General features: G+C 42.4%; 1 protein-coding gene across 5 annotated transcripts in view; it reads left to right on the plus strand.

Annotated features, from left to right (window-relative positions):
• Positions 1-16,969, plus strand: part of SLC18B1 (solute carrier family 18 member B1) — a 100,133-nt gene that overhangs the window by 10,260 nt on the left and 72,904 nt on the right. For 3 of the 5 annotated variants that reach the window (XM_075203217.1, XM_075203215.1, XM_075203219.1), the window contains 2 exons: positions 15,058-15,213; positions 15,995-16,152. In XM_075203217.1, coding sequence (XP_075059318.1) covers positions 16,021-16,152 — 132 coding nt within the window. In that variant the 5' untranslated portion in view covers positions 15,058-15,213; positions 15,995-16,020. Of the gene's footprint in view, positions 1-12,789; positions 12,901-15,057; positions 15,214-15,994; positions 16,153-16,969 lie in introns of all 5 variants that reach the window. The other 2 variants (XM_075203216.1, XM_075203218.1) reach the window with 2 other exon arrangements.

Raw genomic sequence — 16,969 nt, forward strand, 5'->3', positions numbered from 1 at the left:
TCCCTTTTTTTCCTCCCAGTATATAAAGGGACTGTCTGATGTGTCTATTTCTATGCTGTCATTAAAATAATCCTCCACAATCCTTTGGATGTTGATAGTAGGATCCGGTGGAGTTGTGGCAGAGGTGTACCTTTTTTTTGGTCAATTCTTTTAGACCAGACCAGGGGGTAAATGTATTATGCTTCGATTTGTTAAACTCGCCGGAAATTGGCGACTTTGCTGCTAAACTTTAATGCGGCGATGGCTTGTAAAGGCAAACTTGCCTTTACAAGCCACCACCGCGTTAAATTTTAGCTGCAAAGTCGCCAATTTCCGGCGAGTTGAACAAATCGAAGCATAATACATTTACCCCCAGATGTCAAAAATGTATGCAGAGTTATCTGCATCATCCCTGGGTCTCTTGGGAAAGCCAAGTTTTTTCCAAGCAGCAGTTGAGTGAGAACCTGAAGGAGAAGACGCCGTCCTGTCACATAACACTTGAGCTGTCATCTTGCTCTCCAGGAGCTCCTTGCATCTCTTGAGATCTGGATCAGTTGGAAACAAAGAGAAGACATAGCTCTTAAACCTAGGATCAAGAACAGTCGCCAAAATGTATTGATCAGATTTCACGATTTTGATAATTCTTGGGTTCTAGCAAAGCAAATAAAGTAATTGATCTACAAGTCTGACTGTTATGCTTAGAGGAGTCCCTCAGTCAGTATTCGCACCAGCTCATTAGGGCGCAGAGTCTAACAGCCTCTCAGGTCTTTACCAAGAACTGCCGCAAGGCAGGATGGGCTTGGCTGCTGAGAAACTCAGGTCATGGCCCCTACTAAGATTAGACGTGAGGAATCAGAAGACGAGCGGCAAAATAATACTGGAAATGTACTTGCGTCAGGAGTCCGATGAACAGCGGAGATTCCTCCAAGGATGGTAAGGTATAGCCAGATCAGGTACACAGCAGCAGATGTCTGTCATGCCAAAGGAAGATTCAATAGAATGAGGGCCAAGCATGGTACATAATAGTAGATGCCTGTCACGCCAAAGGAAGTCCAAGAGAGTAGTCAGTTCAAGCCGGGTCTGGTAGACTGGTAAGTCTCTGGAGATGCAGGAAGGACCAAAGGAGGGAACACAGGGAGCCAGGAAAGTAACCTGTTGTTGCTCTGACACAGGGCTTGTGTCAGAGCGCAATTTATATAAAAGGACAGACGGAGTTTGAATTCTTCGCGGGGGTTCACATGATCTGCGCTGTCGCAACCTGGAAGTGACAGGCGGCTGACTGCGTGAGAATTGTGGAGCGGTGAGTATTACACTAACATACTTGGCGTAATTGCTTTGTTTCATCATCCGTTTCTCAAGCTGCTTTTCCAAAAGTCTAGTTAAGGGAATCACTTTGCTCAAGCTAGCAGTGTCTGAACTCCCTTCACAGGTGACTACTTTGAATGATTTCAGCACCTTTCACAACATGGAAAGTATTCTCCAATGTGCTTGAGTAAAATACATCCCCCTCCTTTCCCAATGTTATGGCTTGTGGAGTAAGCGTGGATAGATTTTCGCTGTTCCTCTATCCTCAGAAGCATATACAAGGTGGAATTCCACCTTGTTATCACCTCTTGCTTCAGTTGGTGGTAGGGCAAATTAAATTGCTCTTGTAGCTGCTGCAACCTCCTACATGCTGTTGTTGAATGCTGGATATGTCCAAATATTTTACGGGCAACAGACAGCATCTCCTGCATGTCCCTGTCAATTTTTAAAAAGCTCTGCACCAGTTTATTGTGTAAGCAAAACAGGGAATGTAATGGAATTCACCCAGCTGTAATGCTCTTGCAATATTGGTGGCGTTATCAGAAATAACATATCCTGAGGAGAGTCCAAGGGGGATAACCCATGTTGCAATGACATCCCTTACTTTTTGTAACAGATTGTCAGCTGTATGCCTCTTTGTGAAACCAGTGATACACAGAGTAGCCTGCCTCTGAAATATGTGATGTAATTGGGTATATGCTGCTGCTGGTAAAGGGGAATCACCAACCCAGTGGGCTGTCACAGTCATATAATCTTTAGTTTGCCCAGTTCCGCTTGTCCACATATGTGTACAGTAGGTAGAATGGCATTCTGTAACCCAATAATTACATTTTTACGAACCTCCTTGTAGAGGTGAGGAATAGCTTTTCTTGTAAAATGGTGTTGTGATGGAAATTGGTAATGGTGACGACACAAGACCTCAATTATCTGTCTAAAACCAGCTACATTAATAGTGGATATTGGATGCAGATCTAATAGTAGCATAGGCGCCATGGCGTCTGTGATCCGCTTTGCGACTGAGTGACAGCTTTCATACTTGCTTCCTGTTGTAAAGGATTGTTTAACAGTCAGTTGTTGTAAACTACTAGTAGTCTTCTTCTTGGTCTTCTTCTGGGATGAAGATCCAGCAGCAGCAGTGGGACTAACGCTCAAGAATTCTTCTGAGGAATCCTGGATCGTCGAGGAGTCATCTAGCCTTAGCAATTTGGATGCAGGACTAACTCCTATCGCTACTGAGGATATTGATGAGGAAGGTGTTGTGGGTGTAGATTGCAGGTGTCGGAAGCTAGCTGAGAGAAGGGACCTGGATTGCTTGTTGTTATTTTTTTAGCTTAAGTTTCAGGTTTTCCCAACAGCTTGCCATGAACTCGCTTCAAATGGCGTAACATGGATGAGGTTCCTAGATGGTTAAGGTCCCTCCCTCTACTGACTGTGGCTTTACAAACACTACAAATGGCTAGACAACTGTTGTCAGGATTTGGGTAAAAATAATTCCACACAAGAGGTGGAGTTTTTTTGTGTTATGCCCAGGCATGACAATGGCCTTCTTCTTATCATGTGCAAGAACTGCTTCCACTGGTGCAGGACTTACATATAAAACATCATCCTCATTAGCGCCCTTGTCCGCTCATCTTGTTGCAATTCCAAAGTGGCATCCTCAATTTGTGTATCACCTGCTACAGTTTGGCTGCTCATCCACACATCTGCAGAAATGCTGAAAGAAGGCTTTTTTATGGGTACAGTATCAGAGAGGTCAGGCTTACACATGGCGTTAGTGGATAGACTCTCCTCAGGGGTTTATGTCATTTCTGAATATGAACATACATTTTCTCCGAATGCCTTACTGTTTTCTTCCAGCTCGACTTACATGTAAAAGTATTTGAGCACCACTTTCTGAATCAGAATGACAGGGTCTTGCTTGGTCATGACTGACCTTACAAGAAGATGCCTCAGTGACAATTGCAGAACACGCCCTCATAGGGAAAGGCGAACACCTCATTCCTTCCTTGCCATTGCGTGTGTAGAATGGCATGTTGACAGTTTTATTTTTTCTGCAGATAAATTTGCCTGGATTACAGGTCTTTTGCTCTTGATCAAGGTAAAAGGTGTTTTTTTTACATTTTTGTTTCCCTGACTTAAAAACACTATGCACTTTATCATAGGCTTTAGCAGATAACGTAGAGTGATTACTATCATTATGACTGGTGCCAGCAGCTGTTTGGTACTCCCGGTCTTCTGTGTACTGCTGTGAATCCATTTTCATAACACAGTACAATGTGACTGCAGCTTTGAAGAACTGTAGACTGGCAACAATGTTACCTCTCCTGTTTCTATGTGAGCTATAACTCGGTAGAATGTCACTGGAGACTTTTTTAGAAAACTGCCACCCGTCCACTTTCTGTTTTAGATATTATGCTGCCCAACTGCACTAGAGACTGCCAAGAACCGTGCTACCTGTTCTTTGTCTATTTGTGAAATGGCGTTGGATCTCCGTGAAGGGTGGTACTTATGGAATCCAAAACTTGCGCGACCCAACAAAGCAACAATGACTTTTGCCTCATTTTCACTTCCGAGTGCGTTCCAAAGTACCAACCTGGCTCGGTATTCGGATCGACAAAGTTCAGGTGGGCTCGGTTCTCGGTGGTTTCTTAGGCAGATCCTTTAAGCTTTGAGCTTCTGACTGTTGTATCAGTTGCCAGCATGTTCATCAGGACTTTCTCACCGAGGACCTCATTAAACAGTGGGAAGGTTTGCCACTGTATCCCCAGAATAAGTGTATACAGCAGTTTAGGCTCTATGGCAGCCACTATCTTCAGGGTTTGGCCTTTGATTCTAATGGCCAAAAGAGTCCTTTGCAAACTCTTGGTTGCCCTGCTCTATCCAACCAGGACAGAGCTGAAGACCAGTTTAAGTTCAGTCCCAGAGTCCACGACTGCATGGAAAACCTTTTTTCTTCGCCTGCACAGTCACTTTAATTAAAGCAGGTCCACTGGTCGCGCAGCTTTGGGACCAGTAAATTCGAAAGACAGGCCCATGGAAAAGTCCATGGGTTTTTGGGGTCTAGTGCACTTGGCTTTAAAGTGTCCAAACTCTCCACATTTAAAACACCTCCAGTCAGACACCCTTACAGCTGGACCTAAACTAGCAGAAGTGTTCCCTTTGGGAAATTGGACTTTGAGTTTACACATTTGGATGCTCTCATCTTTGGTGTTAACTAAGTCCTTCAGAGAGGATGACAAGGCAGCAGCTTTGTCACATTCATCAGCATACTTATCAGAAGTGTTTTCTTCATGGAGCAATTGTTAAAACTTTTCACGCTCTGCAGACAGACAAAGCCTCTCTAACTTGCACTTCTCATGTTCCTTTACAAACTCTCTTACTGTGTGTACCTCCTGCTGAACGATGTCATGCTTTTGTTTTAAGATAGCAATTCCTTGGTCTTTCTCTGCTGCTATCTTTAAGAGCTCCCACTGTTTTTTCTCTATCTTCATATAAGTCTTGCAAGGACTCAGAAACAGCTTCTTGGGAGCGAATTGAAATTTACCTGCACTTTATTTTGAAATCTGGTGTTTGACATAGAGGCGGTTTTCACCATTGGAAAGCTTTTTGTTTTATTCCCTCAGACCTGACACACAGGGTTAAGGAACAAAGCTAATTAAGTGCAGGAATATAGTTATCAAAGTGGGGTTTGTTTATTTTTTTGTTTGCCTTCTCCATCTTGAAATGTGGTAGATTCTGGCCCTCTTACCTCCTTGCCTACAGACACGCTCATTTATCACCTAATGTGCCGACAACACGCAACAGACTGTTTCAACCTGAGCATGCTCTTCTTCAGGTACAGCCCAACTTACTAAGAAGAGCCCTGTCCCAAAATTTTAATGAAAACAATATTGAATCTTCCAACAAATTCCAAAGTCCAGTTATAGCTGTACACAATATTATAAGGTGACCATATCACATTAATACACAGTCTGGTAGGCCAATGTCTGTGCTCTTTGCACTTCTGAACCTGTAAAAGTGCATTGCCAGGTGTGATGAGTGATTTATGCCCCTGCATTCCAACTATAATGCAGACCATTTTTGAAGAATCTGGCAGCTTGCTCCACAGGTTGAAGTTTGCAGTCAATAGTTTTGCAGTTATTCATTAGTTTTGCCTTGCACTTTGATCTCACAGATGACACAATTCTGGATTATGTACTACTGCTCACTGATGCCCTTTGCTGGTGTTTTTCACTATGGCCCCAGCCCTGGGAGGAACCAATGCTAACCACATGAGCCACTTCTGTGTGGAAGCCATTGCTTTCAATATACTTGATGCACCACATTTACCCAGATGTTTCCATTTTTTTTCTCCACAACCTGTAGCTAAAATGTTGACACTAGTCTGGTTATGAATATATAAGATACCACCACTCTAAGGGTTAAGATATTTTAAGCTGCAATCTTCACTCTTTTTTTTTTTTTTTTATTGATTTTTTTTTTTCTTCATTGGTTTTTTTCAGAGGGAAAAACAGAGGGAGGGAAACTTAGTAAATCAAAACAATAGTCAGTTTCCAAAGGGAACATAAAGCTCAGATAAAAACAAATAATGTCAATGTGAGAAAAGTGTAGAGAGGAGCAGTAAGGAGGGAAAGGGATTGTGGGGGGGGGGGGGTCGCTAGTTAGGTGGTAGAGGACCTGAGGAACCAAACATGACTGAAAAAAGCAGGAAGAGATAAGAGGCCTTAGAAAGTTAAGGGTAGGGGACCCATAGTACTCAGTCCGAGGGCTCCACACTACCAAATTGGACAGGAGTATGGCTGAGAATATTGGCGATAGATTCCATATGGTAAACCTGCAATATACGATTTACAATAGATAGGAGAAGAGGCAGGTCCAGAAAAGAGCAATTTGGCATCGGGCGGCACTAAGAATGTGTGTAATCAGTTTTAGAGTGATTCAGGAACTTGGGAATTGTTCGGCAGAGCAGAGAGCGAGAGAGACGGGGAGAGAGATCTGGGTGATGTTGAAGAATAAGCGGTGAATGGAGTCCCAGAAAGGAAGTAGTTTTGGACAGTGCCACCAGATATGGGACAGGGTGTACTCACATCTGCATAGGCACCAGCACAGCTACACCCTGTCCCATATCTGGTGGCACTGGTCCAAAACTAGCTTGCCTTTCTGGACAGAAAATCTTGCAAGCATTTTCGCTAATTTTAACGCAGAATAAGGTCTTGGATAGATTCAATCAAATTTTGTCCCAATCATCTGGGACGAAGAGGTTATTGTTGAGGACCGCATTAATATCTACACATACCTGGTGTGCTGGCGGGAATGGAGGAGGATACATTGAGTTAGATGAGTGACTTGATAATATTTGAGAAAGTGAGGGACTCAAAGTCATCCTTTCTGAGTTGGCTTATGGAGTTCTTGCATACGGATTCTAGGTTTTCTAGCGGACCAAACAAACTTGGTGGCCATTCGTTGTTCCACTCTAATTTATATATCAAGTCCTGTCCTGATTTAGAGCTAATACCAAAATATCCTGAGGCCCTCTAGTGCAGGGTTACTAAGCCACGCAGTGTATATAAACAGGAGGTAATGTGTTTGCTGTCTCCCTCATGGCAACATTTTCACTGCACTCGTATGGCCCGGTCCCCTACCTTAACCATGACTCCTCTATATTACATGCCTGCACTGGAACCTGGCAATCACTGACCATTTTATCCAGCACTCAGCCAGGAATCGTCTTACTCTGTTCCCAATGGATGCACTGAACTGATGACCAACTGATGCCCCAGTTTAAGTGCACGGAGGGAGAGGTGGTGACTGGGTTAGGATAGAGGGGCAGGATTATAAAAGTCTGGTGACAGTGATGCAGTCATCGGATCTACATGCATGGTTGTCACCATTTGAATATTATTTCCAGGGACCCTTTATTACTGAATAGGTGTATGTCATGCCCTGTACATTACAAACAATATTCTACATTACTTATCATGACATGTATTTGTAGTTTCATTTTTAGTTTGCATTTAAATAGCTTATTTTTTAAAATACTATATTAACTTGTAAAACTCAGAATAAAGAGAGAATTCATTTCTCTGCAATGTGCCACAGAGTGCCTCCGATAATGGTCACAAAGGTATTCCGTTGTAATGTAACATTGTAAATTTTTTCTTGTACCCCATAGAGGAGCGCAACAAAATCTGCAGTGTTTGGGTTCCATAGTATCCAATAATGAGCACAGCCAGACATCGTGGTGATGTCCGGTAGCTCATCTCTCAGGACTTACTTGCCCAATAAGAATATATAGTTAGAGTTGTATCTTGCACCCAGAATATTAAACATTATTGCAAAATTAATTGATCATTCTTGGTATATAGGGACATCCATAGAGACAAATATCTTTAAAACCTGAGCAAAAAGGCTGTATAGAGAACACAGCACAGCACCTGAGCGAACACAGCACAGTATGATGCCTGAAGCAGAGTGTAGCTATAAGGTAGCATAGGCTGAACAGCCAGCACTCCGCTGCCACATGCAGGCCCGGCGCTCCCATTAGGCAAGGTTAGGCAGCTGGGCTCTGGAGGGTGCCTCTGAAATCGTGCACATCTATAAAGCAGTCCGGCGGCCATGGAAGTTAAACTCACCGGCCGCCGCACAGCTTTATAGATGTGCACGATTTCATCCATGGCGGGGATGGGATCGATTACCGCCCCCCCTCCCCTAACGCTGGGATGCGCATCTCCTCTTCCCTCAGTGACTGTCGGGAGTGACATCATCATCACGCCCCGACAGTCACTGAGACGCCCGCCGGAGAGGAGCAGAGCATGGAGAAAACTCCATGGTAAGTACACACACAGAGAGAGAGAGAGAGAGAGAGAGAGAGAGTGCGTATGTGGTGTTGCGCTGCGGGGGGCATGTTCAAGCGGGGGGATTGAGGACATGGTGATGCAGGGGGGAGAGAACAGAGGACATAGTGCTGCAGGGGGTGGGGGGACAGGACATGGTGCTGCAGGGGGGGGACAGAGGACATGGTGCTGCAGGGGGGGCAGAGGACATGGTGTTGCAGAGGAGGGGGGGCAGAGGACATGGTGCTGCAGGGGGAAAGGACAGAGGTCATGGTGCTGCAGGGGGGGGAGAGGACAGAGGACATGGTGCTGCAAGGGGGGGGGGACAGAGGACATGGTGCTGCAGGGGGAAAAGAGAGGACATGGTCAAGTGGGGGGGGGGGGGCAGTGTGATGGGTCAATCTCACAAGTTTTTGTTCCCATATCTAAAACTTGGATACTTCCCCTCTTGAAATCCTGTGTTTGCCCCTGGACAGCAGGGGAGTCTGGACAGCGTTCTCTATGAAACATCACGGCAGCCAGACCGCTGTAGGTGGTAAGGCTTCACTTTTGGTAAAAAAAAAAGATAAGTGTGTGAGGGTCTGGGAAGTGGGTATTTGGCGTGTCTTGGGGTGGTGGGGCGGTGTTTTGAAATTTTGCCTAGGGCCCTAAGAACTAGAGATGAGCGCACTCGGATTTATGAAATCCGAGCCCACCCGAACGTTGCCGATCCGAGTCGGATCCAAGACAGATCCGGGTATTGGCGCCAAATTCAAATCTGAAACTGAGGCTCTGACTCATAATCCCGTTGTCTGATCTCGCGATACTCGGATCCTATAAATTCCCCGCTAGTCGCCGCCATCCTCACTCGGGCATTGATCAGGGTAGAGGGAGGGTGTGTTAGGTGGTCCTCTGTCCTGCTATATCTCGTGCTGTGCTGTGCTGTGCTGTGCTCAGTCCAGTGGTGCTGTGTCCTGTGCTCTGTACTTCTAAGGGCATAGTTATTTCCCCATTATTCCCAAGTTTTTAAAAAAAAAAAAAAAAAGTTATAAAAAAAATTAAAAAACAAAAAGTAATTATAACCAAATTTGCAAAACCAATCCAGCAGTATAAGTCCAGTGGTACTGCTATTACAAAGTTCACTGATTCAGAAAAAATGGTGGAGGATTATTTTGCTGACACCATCCAAATAGACATGTCAGACAGTCCATATTGTTACTGGCAGGAAAAAAAGGCAGTTTGGAAGCCCCTGTACAAACTGGCTCTATTTTACCTGAGTTGTCCCCCCTCCAGTGTGTACTCGGAAAGAGTTTTTAGTGCAGCGGGGAACCTGGTCAGTGAGCGGCGAAGGAGGTTGCTTCCTAATAACGTTGAAAAAATGATGTTTATAAAAATGAATAATCAATTCCTCAATGAAGTACAGCACTGCCCTCCAGATAGTACAGAGGGACCTGTGGTTGTGGAGTCCAGCGGGGACGAATTGATAATGTGTGATGAGGAGGAAGTACACACTGTAGGGGGAGAGGAATCAGAGGTTGAGGATGAGGACGACATCTTGCCTCAGTAGAGCCTGTTTAGTCTGTACAGGGAGAGATGAATAGCTTTTTTGGTGTGGGGGCCCAAACAAACCAATCATTTCAGCCAAAGTTGTTTGGTAGGCCCTGTCGCTGAAATGATTGGTTTGTTAAAGTGTGCATGTCCTATTTCAACAACATAAGGGTGAGGGCCCAAGGCCAATTCCATCTTGGAACTTTTTTTTTTGCATTATATGACCAATCAACAGTCGTTTGCCATGTTCAAAAAGTAAAACCAAATTTAAACAAATTCAAGAAATTAAACCAAAATTAAAATGCCCTGTCATAATTTAAAACAAGAGGTATTGACGTGCTCTAAAACTACTGTATTGTTGTTTATATTTTATAAACACTAGACTTGAAAGCTTGAGTCTTTCAATGAAAAAGTAACTGTCCAATGCACGAATATTTGCAACAGGGACAATTTTAGGGTTAAGAAAGTCAACTAATAACACTTCGACGCTGTCTGTCTTTATAAACACTACACTTGGAAGTTGGAGGAGGTATTGTGGCCCCGGTACCAAATTTACTACCGGGGCCACTCCACTGTGCAGTCCATATTTAGGTGTATCAGATATTAAACAACGGTGACAGTTGATGCCCAATTTTTTAATTATATTGTTGGCGCTGTAAAAAATTGTGTTCCGGGCACACCACACTACGCAGTCCATACCCTTTTTTTGGTGGAATTCTGACCCGTGGAGGGTTTTTTAATTATATTGTGGCCTCGGTACCAAATTTTGTACCGGGGCCACCACACTACGCAGTCAAGATAGATAGATGCGTATCATAGATAAAGTACATTCAGTGGTGTGGGGCAAATTGAAAAATATTCAAAATGCACTGACATTATCAAAAACAAGAGGTTTTCACACGCTGAAACTCCAACATGTATATGATGGAGAGGATGGAGAAGCAGCCGTATGTGCAGTGTAATTCAGACCTGTTGAAGGTTTTCTATATATTTTTTATTGTGGTGCCCAGTGCCCACTACTCTACGCAGTCCAGATACTATTTTTGGGTGTAATTCAGACCTGTTGAAGGTTTTCTATATATTATATTGTGGTGGCCAGTGGCCAGTCCTCTACGCAGTCCAGATACTATTTTTGGGTGTAATTCAGACTAGTTGATGGGTTTTTAATTGTATTGTGGGGAACACTCCTCTACGCAGTCCAGAAAGATACCTCGTTGCAACGTTTTGTACTAAAAAAAAATAATTATTGTGAGGTGTTAGGTGTTCAGAATAGCCTTTTAATTAGTGGAAATTATTGTTATTGAATGTTATTGAGGTTAATAATAGCGTAGGAGTGAAAATAAGCCCAATTTTTTTTTTTTAAAAAAAAATCCGAATCCAAAACCTTCAATCCGAACCAAAACGTTTCGGCAGGTGTTTTGCAAAACAAATCCGAACCCAAAACATCGAGAAAATCCGGATCCAAAACACAAAACATGAGACCTCAAAAGTCGCCGGTGCACATCCCTACTAAGAACCCTAGCACCGGCCCTGGCCACATGCTAACCAAATAAAGACTTGCAGTCTGGTAACATATGCAGGAAAGCAGCACGCCAAGGTATGGTATTTGTCAACTCAATAAACTGGGGCATGTTCTGCTTACCATGTAAGCACTGCAACAATGTGGGCATTTCCCCAGAGCAATTGTGTGATTTGCTGCTGGCTCCCATACATTGCTATACCTTGCATGCACAGTTTTCCCTCATCTGATATCTGTGACAATCGGCAAAGAACAGAAAGATATTACCATTCCAAATAGGTGGAAAAAAAGCACAAAAGGACACCATGGGGTAAATTTATCAAGCTGCGGGTTTGATAAAGTGGAGATGTCTATTGCCTATAGCAACCAATCAGATTCTAGTTATCATTTATTTAGTACAGTCTATATAATGACAGCTATGAAATGATTGGTTATAGGCAACATCTCCACTTTTTCAAACCCACACCTTGATAAATTTACCCCCATGACTCCATTGCAACACAACGACATGTGATCTAAGTGACTTTGACCAATGAAACTGATGAAATGTTGATAATGAATTTGCAGTGTTATTTGTTCTTTGGCAGGGCTTTCCACCTAGCAACAACTAGGAGAAAAGAAGAACAGTAAACACTTTTGTCTGAAAGCGCGGCTGTGTTGTAAAATAATGGGCTGCACACTGCCTCTATCTATGGCACTTTATTTGAGATTTCAGAAATTTGTGTACAACAGTTGCCAAAGCATATACAAACTATTTTGTATAATAAATGGTCAGTTACCCCATAAAACAATATTGATGATATCTGCAACTGTATATAACTCTATATAAAAATAAAATCCCTTTGGTATTATTAAGTGAGTGTGAAATTAGGGGAAAGCAGGATAAAGGTGTATGTGGGGGGGGGGGGGGTGAGTTTGAAGCTGGGGTCCTTGGTGGTCTATCACAGAAAAAACAGGGGTTTGAGGAATCTGATCTGTTCTAGGGAATAAGGATTGCCACTTGCGAATAAGTGATTTCCACCTAGCAAATCTAGTGGGTGGTAGCAAGCTCCCAAAGGTGATTAGATTAGTGGTAGAAGAATAAACACTTTTTTATTGAGAGCCGTCTGTGCGAGCTGGGGTCACATGATCCGCTGACCTAACACATGAGGCCTTCATGCACTGAGCCCGCAAGATTTTCTGTCAACGGGCAAGATGGCGAATGCAGTGTTAGTATTGGCTACTAAGACTAGCCTGAGCTCACCAATAACTGCTCAACAAACAAGCAAAAACAAAAAAGCCCAACAGAGAACTGTTATGTCTGATGGGAGCGTCTCCCATTTAAAAATCTAGGGGATGCCCACAGGAGGTCCTGGACTTTTCTTCCTCATCTGACTTGGAGTTAAGAGTACTAGATTTCTTCAGAAAATTAAGGACATTAAAGAGTCACCCACTGCTGATATCAGTAAGAGCAAGTACATGGTGTCTCATAAAATGTGGGAACCTCATTCAAGCAAATAATAATTTCCTGGCATGGCCTGTAGCTGGTGTGCTGATTATGCTCAAAGGATTTTAACGTCCTATCCACTTGCGGTAGCAGAAGGCGGACAAGCCTATGTCCTCAGGGATCATCTTTTGTCCTCTCAGAAAGAGGAAGTTGCCCCTTACAGTATTTCAGTGGACTGGGCATCAGAAGTGGTCATCTGATCTACAGCGTCCATCTATAGAGTAAAAATCAATGACCTTCAAATGACCAGGGTAGGTCTTGAGTTTGTCAAGTGCCCCTTACAGCATACTCCCAAAAGGGGCATGCTCTGCTTAATATAACTAGATATTTTGCCAGTGTTTTTCTGGAAGTAGACTTATGAACCACTTATTAATGCGGAATAAATTACAGAACACACACACACACGCACACACAAACACTACCTTCCAAAAGGAGCCAAACCATCTGCTTTCCATGCCTTATATTTATGTATTCTATGGGGGAAGATTCAATTACTGATGATGTGCTGCGGAGACATCACATCAGTGTTGACAGCGATATCGACAATCTTGGCAAATGAAATCGGAATTTATTACAATTAAACATACATTGTAACGTGGAGCATTTCAGACCTAGGTTTTACCTATTTCTGTAAAACCTAGGTCTGAAATGCTCCACGTTACAATGTATGTTTAATTGTAATAAATTTTTAATTCATTTTTCTATACCATTTACTGCCATTCTATATATCTCCACTCACTGGAGACTGAAAAAAATAACAGGAAATGATAATGCAATCAGTGTTTTTACTGGGTGTGGGTGAAAACCGGAAAAGCCGGAACACCGGAATGATGTGGCTCCTTGCAGCGCCCTCTGCTGCTTAGTGTCTTGAGTGAAGCTTGTTTTGTTTTCTCTCCCTATATAGTATATAGTGCATTCTGTTCTGCTACACAGATATGTTCCCTATAGTATGTGGAACAACTATTCCAAAATATATATAATGTGTATGTGTACATACATACATACATACATACATACATACATACACATATACACACACGGGGCCTGAGTCATTAAGGAAAGTAAGGCAAAAAAGCAGTAAATGTTCTTTGGGAAAAACCATGTTACAATGCAAGGGGTGTAAATTAGTTTTATTTTTGTGCACTTAAGTTAAATACTGGCTGTTTTTTCATCTAGCACACAAATACTTGATAGCTTTATTTTTCAACTGAAATTTAAAGTTGATCTAGGACTACAAATCTGTCCTAACATTTTACATTTAACTCTCCCCTCCAATTCAACATGGTTTTGCCCAGGTGCAAAGTTACTCATTTTTTATGCTTTGCTCTCCTTAATGACTCATGTCCAATATATTTATATATATTTCTGTTTATCATAGCTATATATTCTAGTTATCCATTATACCTGGCTGAATGTATGTCGGAACGGAGCGCGGAGCACCTTACCCATCCATTCCGGATACTGGAATGGGTCTGCCAGTACCTTAACCATCCATTTCGGGTGCCGGAATGGGTCTGTGAGTACCATAGCTATTCATTCTGGATCCCGGAAAGGAGTTTTGAGTACCTTACATATCCATTCTGGATGCCAGAATGGCTCTGCCAGTACATTACCCATCCATTCCAGCTGCCTGAATGGAGCTCCGAGGACCTTAACCATCCATTCCAGCTGCCGGAATGGATGAATAATATAAACAAAGCCTTATTCCGACACCCTGAATGGATCGCTAATATACTCCGATATCTATTCCGGCATCCGGAATGGATGGCTAAGATATTGAGACATTTATTGCGGCAGCCGGAATGGATGGCTAAGGTATTCTGAGCCCCATTCTGGCAGTCAGAATGGATGATTAGGATACTCGGAGCCCCTTTCCGGCACCTGGAACATTTGTTTAAGATTCTAAGAACTTCATTCCGGCAGCCGAAATGGATGGGTAATGCATTCAGCGTTCCATTCAGACATACATTCTGGCAGGTAGAACTGATAACTAGAATATATAACTATCACACACACACACACACACACACACACACACACACACACTATATAATATGTGTAACAGTTGTTCCATATATTGCATATCTGTGTAGCAGAACAGAATGCACTATACAGGCAGAGAAAACACAGTAAGCTTCACTGAAGACACCAAGCAGCAGAGGGAGCTGTAGTAAGCTGACTCATTCCAGCGTTCCGGCATTCTGGTAGTTCCAGCTTTTATCTAATCCAGTTTTTTTCCTGCTATCAAAGTAGTTCAAATGAATTGCAGCAGGAGATACAATACAAATAGAAAGCATCTAAACTCCCAAATGGCTTATCTATGTACAGAAGATAAATTCTACTACACCAGCCAATTGTTATCGATTAATGCCGCTGAATCAGTGTATATCCTTTTGCTTACACATTAGTGTCTGATACAAAAGAACCTTTGAAGGAGGCGAGCTATAAGAATGTGCTTCTGCTCCATGTGACTTCAGCATCAGATCACAAGGGAGGGCCTTGTGGAGGAGGCACTGTGGCACTGTGCCCATTACTTCTGTGAACGAAGAGACAGAGCATTAAAAGTAAGTGAGTTGTGAAAACATGGGGGGATAGATTAACTAGTTGAATATAGTCATGCTCCTAACTGCTGCAGCCTTTGGAAAAATAGTCTCTGTGTGGAAAGAGACAGTAGCCTTATGTACGTAACTGACATCCTTCACTAATGCAGACTGACAGCAATGACCCAGGGCAGCATGCACAAACCTTTAAGCCAATGGCTGTCCACACACTATTCCTGCTCCCGTGGTAAGTCGATCCGAGGTGTTTTCTTTCAGTCATGTTAAAGTGAGGCTACGACCTATATCAGTATAGGGGACATTGTTTCCTATGGAGATAATCTAGTCTTCGTGACAGAACAGAGCAGGAATATTGTGCATGTTCGGTCAGTCTGTGTCACTCTTTAGTTCAAATCAGTGCTGTTTCTGTTTTCTGTTATTCTAGAGTTCAACCTTTCCAGGCATCTATATGATTCAATTTCACAAACTTACTGTTTCGTAGAACATAATATATGTATTTTTTTTTTATTTTATTTTTTTTTTTTTAAAAAAAAAGATAATTTCTCTTACAATGTAACTTCTTTTAATGTATGTCTTATGTCGACTTTTTAAACGTGTGTATGCCTTTTTATTTAACTCTTTTTAATGTAACCTTTTGATTGTCTTGTGCACTCTAATCTGATATGAGAAATTACAAGCTGATAAATATAATTTATTTAAATAAGTGAAAATATTTTCTGTTATTCATTTTGATAGATTATTTGATAGATTATTTTTTTTCCAGTGTAAACTTGTGTTTTATTTTTAGGTAACATACTTGAAAATACTGAAAACATGGCTGAAAATAACATGAACAGTGCCAGAAAACTATCTCGAAGTCAGATCTTTACACTCATTTCTACTGCTTCAGTTAACTTTAGCTCCATGATTTGTTATTCCATTTTGGGACCCTTCTTTCCTCAAGAGGTAGCATCTTTTAGCATGGGTCATGTGGTGCTGTCCCCTGCCCCATTTTTTGTTTGTTTGTATGTTAATGTGAGGTATCATTAATTAGGGTTTGTACACATGGCTATTAAACAAAATGCTAGTTAAAAGTATGCATAAATCCTCTACTTTGTCCTCACTTTAATAGAATGTTTTAAACACATTCATTTTACATCTCAAGGCTTCTCCACAATATGCTATGTAATTAATGAGCACTTCTCATTTAATTCTGTTGTGTTTTTACTAACCATTAAAAATTGTGAACACTGCAGGCAACATCTAAAGGGACATGCGCACACACACACACACACACACACACACTATATCAACATGGGGCCACACACACACTATATCAACATGGGGCCACAAACACACACACACACACACACACACACACACACACACACACACTATATATCAACACGGGGCCACATACACATACACACACACACACACACACACACTATATCAACATGGGGCCACATACACACACTATATCAACACGGGGCCACATGCATGCACACACACACTATATCAACATGGGGCCACATGCGCACACACACACTATATCAACATGGGGCCTCATACATACACACACACACACACACTATATCAACATGGGGCCACACACACACACTATATCAACATGGGGCCACACACACACACACTATATCAACATGGGGCCACACACACACACACTATATCAACATGGGGCCACACACACACACACTATATCAACATGGGGCCACACACACACACACTATATCAACATGGACCCACAAACACACATTATATCAAG

Source organism: Mixophyes fleayi, chromosome 3 (assembly GCF_038048845.1).
Source record: "Mixophyes fleayi isolate aMixFle1 chromosome 3, aMixFle1.hap1, whole genome shotgun sequence".
Lineage (NCBI taxonomy): Eukaryota > Metazoa > Chordata > Amphibia > Anura > Limnodynastidae > Mixophyes > Mixophyes fleayi.